The 20,315-nt window shown below is 42.1% G+C and overlaps 1 protein-coding gene across 1 annotated transcript; it reads right to left on the minus strand.

Annotated features, from left to right (window-relative positions):
• Positions 1 to 66: 66 nt before the first annotated feature.
• On the minus strand, positions 67 to 12,072 carry LOC139537634 (ubiquitin carboxyl-terminal hydrolase 2-like). The gene is made up of 12 exons (XM_071339175.1): positions 11,561 to 12,072; positions 7,162 to 7,212; positions 6,837 to 6,960; positions 6,080 to 6,191; positions 5,522 to 5,632; positions 3,791 to 3,855; positions 3,600 to 3,703; positions 3,435 to 3,515; positions 2,912 to 2,990; positions 2,314 to 2,421; positions 1,649 to 1,769; positions 67 to 1,013 (listed from the first exon to the last, which is right to left on the minus strand). Exons 1-12 carry the CDS (start codon positions 11,717 to 11,719, stop codon positions 923 to 925), a joined length of 1,206 nt encoding a protein of 401 aa, XP_071195276.1. The 5' UTR covers positions 11,720 to 12,072; the 3' UTR covers positions 67 to 922.
• Positions 12,073 to 20,315: the final 8,243 nt, after the last annotated feature.

The following is a 20,315-nucleotide window of genomic DNA, read 5'->3' on the forward strand; positions in this document are numbered from 1 at the left end:
TCTACTTACAAGCTTACAAGGAAGGCATTTCACAATATTTGTGCACATGACAATAATACTTGAAACTTGAAAAATAGTGATATTTTAATAATTAGAACAACAGTAGTTACATTCACCTTGTTGTTTTATAAATACAAAAGTACGCGTTTAGTCATAAAAAACATAGCTAGAGATGTAGTTTCTCTCAATCTCGTTTTTCAATGGCATGATATCTCCACCACTAGTTTGAAGTTGGAGAGGGACCGCTCTCTCTGTCTCTCTCTTTCACACATGCACACACAGCACGCACACACACACACACACAGTCCTATTGAAAGGGAGGAAGATGAGGTTGTGCAAAACCTACAACCACAGCACACCAACAGATGGTGCTAGAGAGTCATCCCATCTCTAAAGTCACAGATATGATGACATCTAATTTAAATAGAATCATTTACAGAACGGAAGGTCGGAGTGATAAAGTCTTTCATGTCTCAGTGGTGACCTTGAAACGAATGACAACTCCGGCGTGGGGTCATACAGTCCTCGTTGTAGTGCACAGAGAGGCATCTTCGCCGTCTGCATGGTGACCGCACACACGCACACACGTCCCCGGGACTTTCAATAATATTTAGAGGACATGTTTTTAGCTGGGAAGGGCCTTCCCATTGTCCCAATGCTCTTCCCAATGTCCCCGGAAGATGGTTGAACCACAACTCAATCTCTGTATCCTGGCAGTACAGTGCAGCCTATGTGCTGAAGCTAAATCCATAGTGCCAAGGGCTCCTGTATAAACATAGAGTATACTGTATGCAGTCCACAGAGCAAGGCTCAAACATCAACCATCAGACCCAGGCACAGGCCTAATAGGCTCATTGCATATGTCATCCATATGACCAGGCTGCCAGGCTTTATGTAGCCCATATGTCCATGACATGTAGCTTCACAGGCGTGAATGAGAGGAGGAGGCCAGCTCATAGAAGAGCACGTAGGCATCACTGCTGCGGACCTGGCTGGATGACATGGGGCTCACCCTGTAAGGACACAGAGAAGAAATGTGTGTTAATCAGAGCATTGTTATAGACATACAGACAAACCCACATATATAGAACTAATCACTGAGTGTACAAAACATTAGGAACACCTGCTCTTTCCATGACCAGGTGAATCCAGGTGAAAGCTATGATCCCTTATTCATGTCACCTGTTAAATCCACTTCAAATCAGTGTAGATAAAGGGGAGGAGACAAGTTAAAGAAGGATTTTTAAGCCTTGAGACAATTGAGACATGGATTGTGTATTTGTGCTATTCAGAGGGTGAATGGGCAAGACAAAAGATTTAAGTGCCTTTGAATGGGGTATGGTAGTAGGGGCCAGGCACACTGGTTTGTGTGTCAAGAACTGCAATGCTGCTGGGTATTTCATGCTCAACAGTTTCCCCTTGTGTATCAAGAATGGTCCATCACCCAAAGGACATCCAGCCAACTTGACACAACTGTGGGAAGCAGTGGAGTCAACATGGGCCAGCATCCCTGTAAAATGCTTTTGACACCTTGTGTATTGAGGCTGTTCTGAGGGCAAAAGGGGGTCCAACTCAATATCAGGAAAGTGTTCGTAATGTTTTGTATACTCAGTGTATATGTATATGACATCATGGTATCATTACATACCTGGAGTCATTGTAGCTGTACCACTCCCCAAGGGCTGGGTTCCTGCAGTAGGCTGTGTAGTGGCCACCCAGCGTGTTCCCAGAGTGGTTGGACACGGCATAGAGATTATACACTGTATTCACTACACACAGAGAGAGAGATAGAGAGACAAAGATGAGTGTTATGTCATTGACATCACTAATGCATTCAGTTTCAACAGTCCCCTAACATAATTGAAAAACAATGTCTGTTTTAAGCCTGATTTATAAAGAGGATGGGTTATCTTGACTGTACACAAAGCAAGTCTGGGCTACTGTATAAACATATAGTATACTGTATGCAGTCCACAGAGCAAGGCTCAAACATCAACCATCAGACCCAGGCACAGGCCTAATAGGCTCATTGCATATGTCATCCATATTTATGTAGCCCATATGTCCATGACATGTAGCAGGAGCCCACAAAGCAAGTCAGTTCAACTGGGCGGTAGTGTGTGTGTGTGTTCTGAGTTCAATGAAGCCAGATGATCCAGTCAGTACTTATATCAGGCCAGTCAATAAACATCTTATCTGTACAAGACTCTTTAGAAATGGCCCTGAAAGCATTTCTAAAAAGAAAACCAATACAATATCAAAGTAGCAGGAGACAGAGTGCTTGTTTGTTGAGTGTGTGAGTGTACTACTTACTGCTGTTCTCAGAGCAAAATTCTCTCATGTCCAGCTCTTTGAGGGGGAAGTTGACGTAGGTGGAGAGCTTACTAGTTCGAACACGGTTCTCTGAGAAGCGCTTGAGGTCTGGGACAGGGGCTCGGTCAAGGACAAGCACATGGACAGCTGAAGCATAGAGCTATTGAAAGCATAATGGCATAAATGGCTATTGATAGCATAGTAGTATAGCTAGATATTGATATATATTGATAGCGTTGTAGCATTGCTATAATGCAATTCTCTACCTGGCTTTCATAGGGCAGCTGGCTACATAGGTTAACCCCAGAAGCCAGAACCATAAACTTTTAATACACCTTTTGAAATATATAAAATTTCAACAACTTTGGCTCCAAAGTTCCTTGAAAATGACAATTCATTCTAGCTATGTATCTGGTTATAGTGTTATTGCTACTCTTCTACTACTAGAAAGTTATACTACAACAACTATTACTATTACTAAAACTATTACTACTACTAAAACTATTACTACTACACTTATTACTACTAGATTGGAAGTAACTTAATTGTTGGGGGAACCAATGATGGGGACACTAATATGAAGTAATGGAAAGGATACGAAGCACAAGGATTTGAGGGAACTTCTGAATGGTGAACTTCTTAGTACATTTCCGCCTGGTTTTACACCTGTAGCATGTCTGGAGGAGGAGAGAGAGAGGGGTTAGTCATTACATCTGGAAACACACACTGACACACACACAAACACACATAACATACCTGGGTTCAAATACTATTTCCAATATCTCAATTACTTTCAAATACATTCAAAGTAAGTATTCAGAAAGTAGTTGAAAATGTTAATGTATTTGGAAATTTGAATTTGAAGAATTTGAAACATTAAAATACACAGACTCAAATACACTCCCATGAGTTTAAACCAGTTATTTGAAAATAGTAATTGAAAATTCTCTTAAATACAATTTGGTCGACTATTTGGTAAAAAAAAATAACCATTCAAATACTCAAATAAAATTACTTGTTGGGCTGTGCATTTGAAAATACTCAAATACACAGGAAAAGTATTTTTAATACCAAATACTCAAATAACAGACAGACACACACCAATAGCAATAGTCCCTTACCGGTTTCTCATCTCCATCCAGTACGTCTTCTTTAGTGAAGAGTCGCATGCAGTCTGTCAGACTCACCTCCCCTGAACCTTTCTGTGGACACAAACACCCTCAGTTAGACACAGCTTTTTCACTGTGTGTGTGTGCCTGCATGTGAGTGTGAGTGCGTACACTGACCTTAGCGATGGGTAGTGACAAGTCCCAGAATGGATCGAACACAGTGGAGCAGTAACCACACTCACTGCAGGTCAGAGAGCTCTTCAGCTGGCCCACAAACAGATCTATACAGAGAAACAGATACACTATTACACACAATGAAAATCACACTTGTAATATACACACTTGTTCTCAGTCACTCAGACACTTACCGACCACTTTGCTGTCCTCTCTCTCTAGGTATTTGTTCCACATTCTCTTCCCTTTCTCATTGTCACTGTGGAGGAGACAAACACAGATCCCACATCAGTTTACATTCAAACAAGCTCCTCTAGAACAGACAGACTCCTCTCTAATACAGATCCCAGGGGACTGTAATCTGAGGTACCCAGTTTTGGTTAAAAAACAACAACTATAAAACATGACTCATTACAAAGGCAGTTAACAGCCTGAATATCATGAGGCATGTCTAGGCATGTCTAATCCTAGGAGAACATGTCAAGGTCATGGGCCTGCTCCTACCTATCTTTCCGATTTGGTCCTGCCGTACATACCTACACGTACGCTACGGTCACAAGACGCAGGCCTCCTAATTGTCCCTAGAATTTCTAAGCAAACAGCTGGAGGCAGGGCTTTCTCCTATAGATCTCCATTTTTATGGAATGGTCTGCCTACCCATGTGAGAGACGCAGACTCGGTCTCAACCTTTAAGTCTTTACTGAAGACTCGTCTCTTCAGTGGGTCATATGATTGAGTGTAGTCTGGCCCAGGAGTGTGAAGGTGAACGGAAAGGCTCTGGAGCAACGAACCGCCCTTGCTGTCTCTGCCTGGCCGGTTCCCCTCTCTCCACTGGGATTCTCTGCCTCTAACCCTATTACAGGGGCTGAGTCACTGGCTTACTGGTGCTCTTTCATGCCGTCACTAGGAGGGGAGCGTCACTTGAGTGGGTTGAGTCACTGACGTGATCTTCCTGTCTGGGTTGGCGCGCCCCCTTGGGTTGTGCCTTGGCGGAGATCTTTGTGGGCCATACTCGGCCTTGTCTCAGGATGGTAAGTTGGTGGTTTAAGATATCCCTCTAGTGGTGTGGGGGCTGTGCTTTGGCAAAGTGGGTGGGGTTATATCCTTCCTGTTTGGCCCTGTCTGGGGGTATCATCGGATGGGGCTACAGTGTCTCCTGACCCCTCCTGTCTCAGCCTCCAGTATTTATGCTGCAGTAGTTTGTGTCGGGGGGCTAGGGTCAGTTTGTTATATCTGGAGTACTTCTCCTGTCTTATCCGGTGTCCTGTGTGAATTTAAGTATGCTCTCTCTAATTCTCTCTTTCTCTCTTTCTTTCTCTCTCTCGGAGGACCTGAGCCCTAGGACCATGCCTCAGGACTACCTGGTATGATGACTCCTTGCTGTCTCCAGTCCACCTGGCCGTTCTGCTGCTCCAGTTTCAACTGTTCTGCCTGCGGCTATGGAACCCTGACCTGTTCACCGGACGTGCTACCTGTCCCAAACCTGCTGTTTTCAACTCTCTAGAGACTGCAGGAGCGGTAGAGATACTCTTAATGATCGGCTATGAAAAGCCAACTGACATTTACTCCTGAGGTGCTGACTTGCTGCACCCTCGACAACTACTGTGATTATTATTATTTGACCATGCTGGTAATTTATGAACATTTGAACATCTTGGCCAGGTTCTGTTATAATCTCCACCCGGCACAGCTTCTACACCTGCATTGCTTGCTGCTTGGGGTTTTAGGCTGGGTTTCTGTACAGCACTTTGAGATATCAGCTGATGTAAGAAGGGCTATATAAATAAATTTGATTTGATTTGATGTTCATGAGGCACGAAGCAGAAGAAAACAGACTAAGAAATGCTAATTGTCGTTTTCTGTTTCAAAACGATTCAAACTAATTAACATGCTCCTGGGTTGGTGCTACGGGAGGTGAGACTTACGGCAAGTGGTCAATGTCCTCGGACGGGAGCCTGGGCCGCACTGTGACCCTGTTGACCTCGTTGTGGAGGCCGTCCAATAGGAAATGCAGGAACTCCTGAGCATCCTGCTGACTGGAGGAGAGAGAGAGAGAGAGAGAGAGAGAGAGAGAGAGAGAGAGAGAGAGAGAGAGAGAGAGAGAGAGAGAGAGAGAGAGAGAGAGAGAGAGAGAGAGAGAGAGAGAGAGAGAGAGAGAGAGAGAGAGAGAGAGAGAGAGAGAGAGAGAGAGAGAGAGAGAGAGAGAGAGAGAGAGATGGGGGAGAGAGAGCGAGAGAGAGCTGTTTACTTTCAAAAGCTCATTATTTCAACCACAGCCACAAAATGAGAAATTAATATAAAAGATGTGTCTACATTACTGCCTTATGGAGAGAGAGAGCGAGAGAGAGGGGTGGGAAAGTACGATGACATTTTTAATTGTTAAGAAAGTTCACATTAAATGAACTCGCGTTCTCCCAGCACACTTATGACCATAGAAATAGAATTACTAGATCAGACCACAGCCCTTTTCTGAATAGACTTACTTGTATCCCACAAATTTGGGCGCGTATCTCTGGATCTGGGTCTTGAAGTCTGAGGGACTGATGGCCTCGCTGCTGACTGACGTCCATAGGGTCTGAGTGAGTTTGGCAAACTCTGTTAGGGAAAGACAGAGGGATAGAGAGAGAGCGAGAGAGAGAGAGAGAGAGAGAGAGAGAGAGAGAGAGAGAGAGAGAGAGAGAGAGAGAGAGAGAGAGAGAGAGAGAGAGAGAGAGAGAGAGAGAGAGAGAGAGAGAGAGAGATAGAGACAGAGCGTGGCAGAGACAGAGAGAGAGAGAGAGAGAGAGAGAGGAAAGAAAATGAGACCACTTTTAGTCATTGTACTGTTAAGCAGAGGTCACATTGCAGGGGAGAGGAGCCATGTGAAGAATATCAATCAGGTAGTAGACAGAACTACTGTTACTGTTCACCATATATGTTACTGTTCACCTATATGTTTCAAATCAACTTAAGACACAATTTGTGTACGTTTTAAGCATACAGGTTGTTACAAATTAGAGGTCAGTATTATAGTGACCCGTAGGTGGTTCTGTAAATATTCTTAGTTGATTATTATGTTGCATAAACATGATTAGTGCTTTTTTTACACCATTTTGTCCTTTTCTTTTTTTCAGCACTGGTCCACTGTCAAATTTTCCAGAATTGGTCAGCTGGTAAGATCCTTCTAATGTCATTCTAATCATGCATTATACCTGCAGGCTTAAGTAAAGTGCAACCAGTTGGAGCAGTAGTGTGTCTTACCCTCCATGAGAGCAGCCTTGGCTCTGCAGTTGTTGTTGAGTTCGGTGCGGTGTGTGTTCCTCAGACAGTAGTCCCTCAGGTCAGGAGTGTTGCTCAGACACTGCAGGATCGAGTTCATGAAACACTACACCAGAAAATAGTGGGTGAGACAAGGGGGAGACAGAGAGAGAGAAAAAGGAGGGAATATTTATTAGACTAGAAGTGCACACTTTTCAGTGACAGGGATAGATATTCCAAAGAGTGGACATCAGATCTGCTACTAACCAGACATAAGCACAGTGTAAAAACAGACTTGTGTTAGTGGCGGATGTAATGGTTTACTCACTGTGTTGCCGAGGTTTCTCAGTCCCACTAGGCCTTGAGGACTCTTGGAGTTCTGTTGAGACAAAGACAGGGAGACACAGGTTAGAGCAAGGCAGAAATCCCTCTTCACTCAGTCCCTGATACATGGCAACTTAAAGGGACACAGGACCAAACACATACCATTGTATTGCCTGTGCTACAGATGGCTATATCGGTCCGCTAATACAGGACTGGTAAATGTTCAACAACAAACAAAAAAAATTGCCGTGCTACAGACTGCATTTTTTTTCAAATACATTTTTTCATTAATTTTTAATTTTTATCCCAGATTTTTCAGGGGGTGCTGCAGCACCCTCAGCACCCCTACTTCCCGTGGCTATGGTTGGATGTTCACTGGAGTGGTGTGACCTTGTCTGAAGGGTTTTTGATGGTCAGAGTGTATCGTTGCCTTGAGGTCAGAGTACGCCACACGTGGTAGCTACGTCATGAGTGGTTGTGCTTTGTGACGTTGTGAGACGTTGGGTGAGGGAGGCTGCTTGTCATGACCAAAACACAAATAACCACCATCTGTGGCTCAAGAACTGAAAGAACAAAACCTGACTTATCAGGCCTGCATTAGCACCAGGGCAAAGATCAATTATATCCTGATCTCTTCCATATTGCTATTGTTGTTCAGGACAGATACTAATAGCAATACTATGGTAATACCATGGTATTGTTTGTCATATTTTATCATCTCAACAAATGCCATTTAGTAAAATCATATGGTTTTCATTATCGGACTCCCATATTTTTTCCAACACACATTCAAGGAAGTGAATGTGAGCAAAACCGAACCTCATTTACCACAATTTGTTGGTGACCTCTAAAACATAATTTTGACACACAAATGTATCATATTTTCTTAATATTTTATATCAGTCCTCATTTAACTAAGCCTATCTTCCATTATAAGTAAATTAAGCAGTCATAACATAAATTCATGTATCATTTAAAAAAAACTTTATTTTTATTTTTTTTAAGTCTATGCAAATTCCAATACAAAATTAGTTTACTCTAATTAGGCAACTAAACAGGCTGGTTAAGATGTGTCGGATGCATTATATATCAAAGTTTAAGTCACGCGAACATACATTTTTCATTTATGGCCTATACTGAGGCCAAATACATATATTTTGCAAAGTTAAAGGGATAATGTGTTAATTTAGTATTCTCTGAATACTGGTTTAAACCAGTGCAGGGTTAAGCAGGTTTAATGGATAATACTGCTTTTCCAAGCTTACTGCTACATGTAACCTACTCTATACAGTGTCCCTGTAATACACGTTGCTGTACAGGGACATTTCTGGGGAACGGAAAGTCTTGGAAGTTACATATTAATATTACACATTCATCTAGTGTTCTATGTAGGCTAGTCCAGGTTAGGGTGGGGGTTTGGTGAAAGTGTAACATGTGGGGAGGGAAGCCACGCATCGGTACTGTACATCTGCTGATGAATGAAACACCTAAACTGGTATACGGCAGCACCCACCTGACGCCACAGCTGACGGGACTGGGGTGGTATCACATGTACATGCAGGTACAAACACACACACAATAGTCAAGCACACACAGGCCTAAAAGCAGGTACACACACACACACACACACACACACACACACACACACACACACACACACACACACACACACACACACACACACACACACACACACACACACACACACACACACACACAGATAGTCAAGCAAGCACAAAAAAATTGTCAGGCACATACAGGCCTAAAACAAACGTCCACACATGCCATAGACATGCACACTGTGAATGCAGTCTGAAACATGAGTCAGTGACTATTCCGTCCCAGACCAAACCACTCCACATACTGTACAGTACATAGCACCACAATGCCACTTCTCACAACCAGACAGGTACCAAATGCCTCATAATTCTCATAGTTCACTTTCCATTGTCAGCACAGTGTAGGCCTTGTCTCTAGAGGTCAAGCTCTCATTGAGCTGGAGTGTGAGTACTGAGTAGAGACTGCGCTGCTGCACATGGCCAATCAGAGGGTGTGTCTGGGTCCACACTGCATTGTTAGCGCTGAAACAGAGCATATGGCTTGAGCAGCATGCACAGGCCAGTTCCTCACAACCTGGGTACAAATAGCACCGGAGCCAGGACACTGGGACACTAGTACAGTGATTACTGAGGAGAGGCCTGTGGAGAATGGGCTCTGTCGGCATGTGGCTCACTCGGGACATGGAGGTGGGTCCAACAATAAGGGCCCTGATTGGCTGACGGCCAATGGAGGAAGTCATTACATTGGGGAGGAAGTCATTCCATTGGTTGGCACAGATTGAAAGTATGAGAGTAGGGAGAACATTGTGTTCCAGCCTTACTGTGCAGGACTGGTCACAGCCAAACAACTTGTGACTGGGACACACATGCAAACACACCTCGCTTCATACTGTAGCACCACCCAGCAGACACACTGTAGGCTGACTGTACAGCTCATACCAATGAGACCAAAACTGTGGTGGATAAAGCAGTGATAATGTATTACAACCATTGATGTTGTTGAAGCGGTGATAATGTTGTGTTACCGTTATTCAATGGAACATTCTGCTCTCCCCGTAAAGGACATCCATATATTAGGCCCTCAGCCCATTCTGAGAATCCATGTGCCCTATCACCCACAGCGTACTGTACATCAGATAAGGTGAGACTTTCCTGGAGATAAAGGCTGATATTCCTTATCTTGGTGTTCGCTCAAACGTCATTACACAATGTCACGCCCTAATTGTTAGTGCTAACAGTGTTCTTAATGTGTGTTGCGGTTATGCAACAATCGACAAATCAGGCTATCTTCGCCCACAAGTGCTGACAGGGCTTTCCTCTATCAACCAGGGAACACTGTGATGTAAAACACTGCTCTTTATCAAGTGTATACTTTCAAGGACAAGCCGTCACTGAGGGCAATGATTATGAATGGTGGTTTGTTTGGTGTTTCATTGTGAGGTTTTGTGTTGAGAACTTGCCTGATAGAAGGAATGCTAGACAGGCAGCTATAAAGCACCGTGAGCCTTTGGTTTGTCCACTAGAGGTCATCCTGTCATTTACTCAGGGTTCATGTAAGGATTCCTGGGCCCATATTCTTAAAACGTCTCACAGTAGATCTAGGATCAGGCCCATGTAATCTTATTCATTATGATCTTAAAGTCAAAACTGATCCTAAATCAGCAATTTTACTCTCAGACGCTTGATAAATGCGGCCGCTGATGTTGCTCTCCTGCCTGTTTATGTTGTGGCATATTATACAGGCCTTTACATTTATAATACATTTACATTTAGGCCTAGATATATTTAAAAATATATATTTTTTCAAGAAGGATTTCAGTGTTGTTTAAATAGGCAGCGCTACATCAGATTATGTTTTTTCTTTAGGCCTAATTATTCTCTCTACAGTAGACGATAGTCTGCATGTCACATTGGAGGTAAAGGCACATATGAATCAGTATCCTCACAAATGTCCTGTACTGTAAAGCGTAGCCTACATTCAGGGCCAGAAAAGAACAGCTGGAACGGAAGGAGGTATGCCTAAATGATATGCATTATGGCCAGCAGTGCACACACTCCTCAGGGTAGAGAACGCTCATAGCAAAACTGTTGAAAGCCGGATTACGTAACCAAATCAACTGCGCGAGGTTACAGTACGAGTACCGTGACAAGCAGGCAGCTGGCTTGAGCGCTCCGCGGTTTTCAATGCTGGATGCCTTGAACACAATGTGAAAACTTTTCCTATTGGATTGAAACGATTCCTATACCGTCATACCCTATTTACATCCACCTTTGTAAACAAAGCAACAACATAAATCACCTGAGCCTAAATTGGCCTGAGTATGGTTACATCATTCCACCACACATATTGTAATTATATTCTATTATCACAGATGTCGAAATAATTTGTAGGCCTGCCTATTCAACCTAGAGGTGCGTCACTTAAAATTACTTTACTTTAGCTTTGGAAAATCAATAACTATTAAAGCCACGGAGCCGAAAAGATTCCAAGTTCCAACATGGAATGAACAGTTTAAAAATCCTCAATCTCTAAAAGCAATTTCATAACACATTTAATCTGTTGCTCACAGATTATAAGTGGCATTATTATGTTATTATGTAAGTACGTTTAGCTGCCAACATTATCCTTTACTGGGCTTATTTTTTGGATGGGAATGTCTCCTGTAACTAAAACAAATCTATCCATGTTATTGTCAATATCAAATCGGCCCATAATTGACAAAATCGACTGACAGTGTGATCGATGTGGCGTGCCCATACAATTTACGGTACGGGCACTCCACATATGTAGTGCATAGACTACCTGAATATCCCTTTGCTTGCAGACCGAATAGGCGCACTCACCTTGGCTTGATTGATAAGCAGACCCACAAATGTGGACATCAACATTGACCGCGACATTGGAGGACTCTTCCTGCGCAGGTCCGTCTTTAGGAACGGGAAAGCGGTTGCCGGCGACTCCTCCGGCACCGTCACGGTGTAAGACTGTCGCAGACTAGGCATGATGGCGGTGTAGCGGCGGTGTAATAGCAGACTACAGGCCTATAATCAATTTGCGGTGGCGATGGTTAAAAGTTGTTTACTGCGACTGAAACAGTAGTCCTGCGTGACGTTGTTCATCTCCCCCCTAATTAAAAAACAAATTCTGATTGAGATGACAAAGTGTTCAATTCGAATCCCTTGAAACACGTAATTAGACATAAAACAGGCTCTGGTGATAAATAGTTGCGATTTGCAGTAAAAACAACAACAATATAGCAGACCTTGCTTACGAGAATAACAGACCCGCAACTCAATCTGGAATATCACTCACTGCCTGCTGACTGAGACCGATTCGGTTTTATGTGATTCCACCTCTCTAAGTGTGGGTTGAAGAATAATCGAGTCGGTGTGCACTTTCGTTTTACTACAATGTGCACACGCCCCCTCAGACTCTGTAGACGTCACGAAGTGTCTCATGCTTGTTGAGAGCAGTGGTTGAGAGAGACGTCAAACAGCAGAGGACAAGACCTTCTCAACATTCACAGAGGACGATGATGAAATGGGAGAGGGGGTGGGGGGAAGAAGGATGAGGACTGAGAGGAGGATAGGGGACAGGGTGGTGGAAAATAACGACCATATATGGAAAAGCACGATCTGTCTGTTTCTGTAGGCTATAGAACAATCTACCCATCCATCCATTTTAATACTTTGCCATACAGCATTGGCTTCTTCCATCTTGACAGGTGAATTTAGCTTGACCACATAATGCCTAATAACAGTGTAATGACCGTATAAGTAAAACCCATATTACATGGTATGACAACATTATGTCATGCTTATGTCATTAATAAATCAGAAGTCAATAACATCCAACGTGTTGTTGCTTGCAAATGTAGCAAGCTAGAGCAACAATTGGTCTAGCCTCAAGCATTGCCATGTGATTCTCTAGAATATTGTGAATGAATGACAAAACTGGGTCACATCCAATAGGAAGCAAATAGCCCGAAACAGGGAGGGACTTACCTAAATCCGACCAATAAGAAAGCTTGTTTTCATTTTTCGTTACCAAAAGGTTTTGGTGAGGCACTATTAAACACTATCCTGGCGTACAGTAAGAGCAATGTAACACATTACCCAATCAAACCCTTTCCCTGGATTCATCTTCCTTCAAGTGACAGACAATTTTATTATGCCAGCAAATTTTAGGCATAAAGATGTAGGATCTTAATTTGAGCCAGTTTGCTACAGCAGGAAAATAATCCTGCAGGAACAGGAAATGTGAATTATTAAATTGACATTTTTGTAGGGGTTGATACATTTTTCAGAAGGGAAAGTCAAGTCTGACATTTCTAAGTGGAAATTACAAACTTCAGAAGCCTTTAAAAAAAATCAAGTCTGACATTTCTAAGTGGAAATTACAAACTTCAGAAGCCTTTTTAAACAACAAACACATTACAAGTTTAACATTTCCTGGAAAGTTCTCCAGCAACAGGGTTATTAAATTAAGATCCTAAATTTGTACCAGAGTTGTGCTCATTGGGGCACAGCGTAGCAAAAAGTATTATTTCGTTTGGTACCCAATGAACATGACCCTGCTCCTTGCTGGCCCTGCACACATAGGCTAGTGAACCCATCATCACTCTGAGTTCCCATTCAATATGTACACAGAATCCGACCAGCTAGAGGGGGTGTAAGAAAAAGTAATACATCCACTCTCAAAACACAACAGCCAAAAAACAGAGCACTCTGACCACCAATCTTAAGCAAAGTTTCTCTTTTCTGCATGTCATTACGTAAGCAGCATGGAACTGGCCAGTTCATTCCTCTTGTGAAATGTTATTATATAAGAACTAGGAGAAACTGTGTTTACTAGCAGGCAAGAGGGCAGACGATTACCTATATACACAGTGTTCCAAAAGGGTTCTGCGGCTGACCCCATAGGAGAACCCTCTGTGGAAAGGGTTCTACATGGAACCAAAAACAGTTCTACCTGGAACCAAAAGGGGTTCTTCAAAGGGTTCTCCTATGGGGACAGCCAAAGAATCCTTTTTGGTTTTAGATGGCACCTTTTTTTCTAAATGTGTATCAAGTGATCTTAGCACCTCTACATAGTACAGGCCTATGCCATAAACTCCCTCCCTATTAGTGAGGTCTCTGTGTACATCAGAGATGTGTAACACAGAACTGCCTATTTACTGCCTGTGAGTCATTGTCTGAGTTCCAAATGGCATCATATTCCATATATAATGCACTACTTTTGACCAGGTCCCATAGGGATTAGGGTGCCATTTGGGACGCAACGACGCAGTCTTGCATGCCTAATATTCCCTCACTGCCGCGACTGTTCGACCTGTTTGAAGCTTCAAGAAGCTTCAAGAAAGGGAAACATTCAACAAGGATGGGCTAGATAGGGGGAAGGGGAGGGATGGCAGAGCTATTACCAGCAACATTCCTGGCCCCTGCCAGAGGTGGAAGATCACGACTTTACCAACCAGCTGAGGAAAACATATAGTATGCGACCGAAATGGTACCTAATTCCCTATAAAGGCCTAGTGCACTACTTTTGACCAGAGTCTATGCAGCTAGCTAGGGGTACCTATCGAGCCGCAAGATTTCAACATTTGTCTGGACCTCTGCAGGGGTGATCAGTCCTAGGAATGTAAAACTGCTATTGAGAAAGAAGGTTCAGAACGTCAGCTAAATTCCCTTCACTGATATTGCTGATGCACGATCAATGATCAATGATCACGAAAACAGAGAAACATTCTACAAGCTATAGCAAATTACTCATACCCTACATTGAGCGCAGATACGTTTTGTTTAGAGTGCTGACAGTCTCCCTTGACACATCTCCAGAAAATATGCTGCATATTAGCTCAGAGAGAAAGAGAGAGAGAAAGATAGAAAGAGAGAGAGAGAGAAAGAGCGCAAGAGAGAGAGAGAGAGAGAGAAAGGGAGGGAAGGAAACAGAGAGATAGCATGGCTTCAACTCTCTGTGTCCAGTGTAATGTCTCCATACTAACAGAATCAGGATGATAAGCCCTAGACAGTAGACAGACAATGACGTCACTGGGACCACTGCAGTGACTCAGACTGCTCTGGGGGACCCTAAAATAGCTCCCAATACACACACACACACACACGGCTGGCATTTAGTGAACACAGGACATATGTGCACACGGATAGTCGGACACGCACACACAGCTGGTGATTATTGAAGAACACACAGGTGTCTGTAATCATGGCTGGCTGTGGCTTGATTTAATTGTTTGATTTACAGATATAAATAGAACACATAAAAAATCATGAACGGATAACATATGATCATAAATTCAATTTGGCTACATAGGCCTACAAACATTATTTACAATGGATAGCAAAAACACAATAATCACAAGATTGGCTTCAGATCAAACCACGCTGAGACCGAAGGGAGCAAGGGTCTTTAAATGAAAGATCCAGGCAATGCCGATATAGTGTTCGATGCCGGACATAAGACTATAAAAAGAAAACCAGGAAATCAGCTCCAAGTGATTTTAATATTGGAAATCTGTTTCCATATATTCCCACACATAATAGTGAGACACTTGATTGTATACAAATGTAAGCAAGGTTTGAAATTATTATTTTAGTCAAATATTATGTCTGTTTGGGCTTCAGCATGGTTAATTTGCAGTCTACAAATTCTTTGTAATTATGTTCCTGCCTCCCAACCATCCGCTCAAGAAAGAAAATTGGCCCACGGCTGAATCTAGTTGATGATCCCTCATATAGAGGGTCTCTCACAGCTACTTTGTTTTCAGGACAGAAATATAGACAGAGCTAACTCATTGAGTCTATGCAAACGCCACAGCCAGAATAGACATAGTTAACCTTGGAATGAGCCTGAAAGTACAGTATGAAAGCGAAACTCTGTCCCTCCTTGCTCTCAGGCTGCAACATTACCTCGGCGCCATCCACTTCATCATTTATGAACCTGACTCCGGTAAAGTACATCTCAAGTCAAACCAAAAGGAACGTAAAATAGACCATTGAACTCTGTGTACACCAGCCATATCTGCAGGCTAATTCCTCTACCGACAGACAGGGAGGTCAACTCTGTAAAAAAATATATATAAAAAAATTAAAACACTAAATGGCCAGCCTCACCACTTGGTTTGCTATAAAGCTGAGTGCTGGAGAAATGTAGTTCATGAGGCATTTCTAAGATATATTCTTCAAGAATCAATGGATCCAGTACGTCATTATACTGTTTAATACATTTCTGTACATTATTTCTGTACATACTGTAAGTACATTTCTAAGTCACTGGGTGATCTGAAAAGTCATATTTAGTCAATCAATAAAATAATAATACTTTTAGCTAAAAGGTTTACTTTTAATTTACAATCTGTAGAAACTATGAGAATAGAAAGGTTCAGAACTGTTGTGAAGCATCACAGCACAGTTGAAAAATGTATGACAAATAGAAATCCAATATGGATGGTGTTAAGAGATAGATGGGAGGGGTTGAATGGAGCTGAAGGTTGGGACTAATAACTAATAACAACAATATAACCAATGTAAAACATATTGTGTCTAAAAAACGTATATAGGTTCAGAACTTTGGTGAAAGAGCACAGTGTGAAAGATATGGCAAATACAACCGGATGGACATAAAAAATAGATGGAAGAGGTTGAGGGTAGAGGAAGGACAGGAGTAAAAACAAACAAAATAGAACTGTTGTAAAATAGACTGTATCCATAAAATGTATATACTACAGTTGAAGTCAGAAGTTTACATACAGTTAGGTTGGAGTCATTAAAACTCGTTTTTCAACAACTCCACAAATTTCTTGTTAACAAACTATAGTTTTGGAAAGTCAGTTAGGACATCTACTTTGAGCATGACACAAGTAATTTTTCCAACAATTGTTTACAGACAGATTATTTCACTTATAATTCACCGTATCATAATTCCAGTGGGTCAGAAGTTTACACATACACTAAATTGACTGTGCCTTTAAACAGCTTGGAAAATTCCAGAAAATTATGTCATGGCTTTAGAAGATTCTGATAAGCTAATTGACATCATTTGAGTCAATTGGACATGTACCTGTGGATGTATTTCAAGACCTACCTTCAAACTCAGTGCCTCTTTGCTTGACATCATGGGAAAATCAAAAGAAATCAGCGAAGATCTCAGAAGAAAAATTGTAGACCTCCACAAGTCTGGTTCATCGTTGGGAGCAATTTCCAAATGCCTAAAAGTACCACGTTCATCTGTACAAACAATAGTACGCAAGTATAAACATCCCGCTCAGGAAGGAGACGCATTCTGTCTCCTAGAGATGAACGTACTTTGGTGCAAAAAGTACAAATCAATCCCAGAACAACAGCAAAGGACCCTGTGAAGATGCTGGAGGAAACGGGTACAAAAGTATCTATATCCACAGTAAAACGAGTCCTATATCGACATAACCTGAAAGGCCGCTCAGCAAGGAAGAAGCCACTGCTCCAAAATCCCCATAAAAAATCCAGACTACGGTTTGCAACTGCACATGGGGACAAAGATCGTACTTTTTGGAGAAATGTCCTCTGGTCTGATGAAACAGAAATAGAGCTGTTTGGCCATAATGACCATTGTTATGTTTGGAGGAAAAAGGGGGATGCTTGCAAGCTGAAGAACACCATCCCAACCGTGAAGCACGGGGGTGACAGCATCATGTTGTGGGGGTGCTTTGCTGCAGGAGAGACAGGTGCACTTCACAAATAGCTGGCATCTATTATGTGGATATATTGAAGCAACATCTCAAGACATCAGTCAGGAAGTTAAAGCTTGGTCGCAAATGGGTCTTCCAAATGGACAATGACCCCAAGCATACTTCCAAAGTTGTGGCAAAATGTCATAAGGACAACAAAGTCAAGATATTGGAGTGGCCATCACAAAGCTCTGACCTCAATCCTATAGAAAATTCGTGGGCAGAACTGAAAAAGTGTGTGCGAGCAAGGAGGCCTACAAACCTAATTCAGTTACACCAGCTCTGTCAGGAGGAATGGGACAAAATTCCCCAAACTTATTGTGGGAAGCTTGTGGAAGGCTACCCAAAATGTTTGACCCAAGTTCAACAATTTAAAGGCAATGCTACCAAATACTAATTGTGTGTGTGTAAACTTCTGACCCACTGGGAATGTGATGAAAGAAATAAAAGCTGAAATAAATCATTCTCTCTACTAATATTCTGACATTTCACATTCTTAAAATAAAGTGGTGATCCTAACTGACCTAAGACAGGACATTTTTACTAGTTGTTCACTAGTTTTCTCCAATTAGGGGAGGGGTGGTAGGGTTAGAAAGTAATAAAGGAAAATATATTTTTAAAAAGACATGTATATTTATATATATATGTATTTATATGTATTTATTTATATGTATATGTAACCGATGTGAAATGGCTAGCTAGTTAGCGGGGGGGGGGGGGGGCGCTAATAACGTTTCAATCGGTGACGTCACTCGCTCTGAGACCTTGAAGTAGTTGTTCCCCTTGCTCTGCAGGGCTTTTGTGGAGCGATGGGTAATGATGCTTTGAGGGTGGCTGTTGTCGATGTGTGCAGAGGGTCCCTGGTTCGAGCCCAGGTAGGGGCGAGGAGAAGGACGGAAGCTATACTGTTTCATATATGTACAGTACCAGTCAAAAGATTGGACACCTACTCATTCCAGGGTTTTTCTTTATTTTTACCATTTTCTAAAATAATAGTGAAGACATCAAAACTATGAAATAACACATATGGAATCATGTAGTAACTCCAAAAAGTTTTAAACAAATCAAAATATATCCAAAAGTTCTTCCCAACTTGTATGTAATAACACAAAAACAATTCTGGGCTAATAATGTAAGAAATAACACACCAAAAAAAATACTGCAAAGTCTCCTAAGAGATAGAAGCACGGCAGCCCTATCTGTCGGCGCCATTTTTTTTCTTCTTCTTCTTATTGGTGTCCTTTAGTAGTGGTTTCTTTGCAGGAATTCGACCATGAAGGCCTGATTCACGCAGTCTCATCTGAACAGTTGATGTTGAGATGTGTCTGTTACTTGAACTCTGTGAAGAATTTATTTGGGGTGCAATTTCTGCAGCAGAGGTAACTCTGGGTCTTCCTTTCCTGTGGTGGTCCTCATGAGAGCCAGTTTCACCATAGCGCTTGATGGTTTTTGCGACTGCACTTCAAGAAAGTTCTTGAAATTTTCTGCATTGACTGACCTTCATGTCTTAAAGTAATGATGGACTGTTGTTTCTCTTTGCTTATATCTTGCCATAATATAGACTCTGTCTTTTACCAAATAGGGCTATCTTCTGTATACCACCCCTACATTGTCACAACATAACTGATTGGTTCAAACGCATTAAGGAAAGAAATTCCACGAATTCACTTTCAACAAGGCACATCTGTTAATTGAAATGCATTCCAGATGACTACCTCATAAAGCTGGTTGAGAGAATGCCAAGTGTCACGCCCTGACCATAGTTTGCTTTGTATGTTTCTATGTTTTGTTTGGTCAGGGTGTGATCTGAGTGGGCATTCTATGTTGTATGTCTAGTTTGTCTGTTTCTGTGTTTGGCCTGATATGGTTCTCAATCAGAGGCAGGTGTTAGTCGTTGTCTCTGATTGGGAACCATATTTAGGTAGCCTGTTTTGTCATTGTGGGTTGTGGGTGATTGTCTATGTTAGTTGCTTGTGTCAGCACATTTCTTATATAGCTTCACGTTCGTTGTTCGTTTATTGTTTTGTATAGTTTGTTCAGTGTTCTCTGTTTATTAAATTCATGATGAAAACATACCACGCTGCGTTATGGTCCTCCGATCCTTCCAACTACTCCTCGTCAGACGAGGAGGACGACGAGCGTGACACCAAGAGTGTGCAAAGCTGTCATCAAGGCAAAGGGTGGCTACTTTGAAGAATCTCAAATATAAAATATATTTTGATTTGTTTAACACTTTTTTGTTTACTACATGATCCATATGTGTTATTTAATATTTTTGATGTCTTCAATATAATTCGACAATGTAAAAATAAAGAAAAACCCTGGATTGAGTCGGTGTGTCCAAACTTTTGACTGGTACTGTACATTATCATGCATTTTACACGTTATCCAGAGACTGACTGTTAGCACTTGGTGGTCTATAGCAGCTTACCACAAGATTGGGCTTTAGGTGAGGCAGATGAACCTGTAGCCATATTACTTCAACAGTATTTAACATCAAACCCCCTTCCCCTAGCCATCCTCAAGTACTTTGTGCCCCCTCCGATTTTTGGGGTGCCTGAAGCCCTTGTTAAACTGCATAATATAGGTGCATGTTTATAAACGGTTGTAAAGATCCCAGAGTGGGCCTTTAACAGGTAGCTGTTCTGGTGGCACTGGTGTATATGCTACTAAATATGGTAGGGGGCCGAAGTATATCTTTGACTCAGAGAGGAAATCCGAAGGGATTCAGGCCTCAATTACGCCGGTAAAAGTCTAGTCAGCTGCTGCCGGCCGGCTATTAATAGTTACATAACATGAATGGGGTTTAAAGTGCTGCGCACACACCAGTGCACACACACACACACACACACACACACACACACACACACACACAC

This window comes from Salvelinus alpinus, chromosome 13 (genome assembly GCF_045679555.1).
Source record: "Salvelinus alpinus chromosome 13, SLU_Salpinus.1, whole genome shotgun sequence".
Classification (NCBI taxonomy): Eukaryota; Metazoa; Chordata; class Actinopteri; order Salmoniformes; family Salmonidae; genus Salvelinus; species Salvelinus alpinus.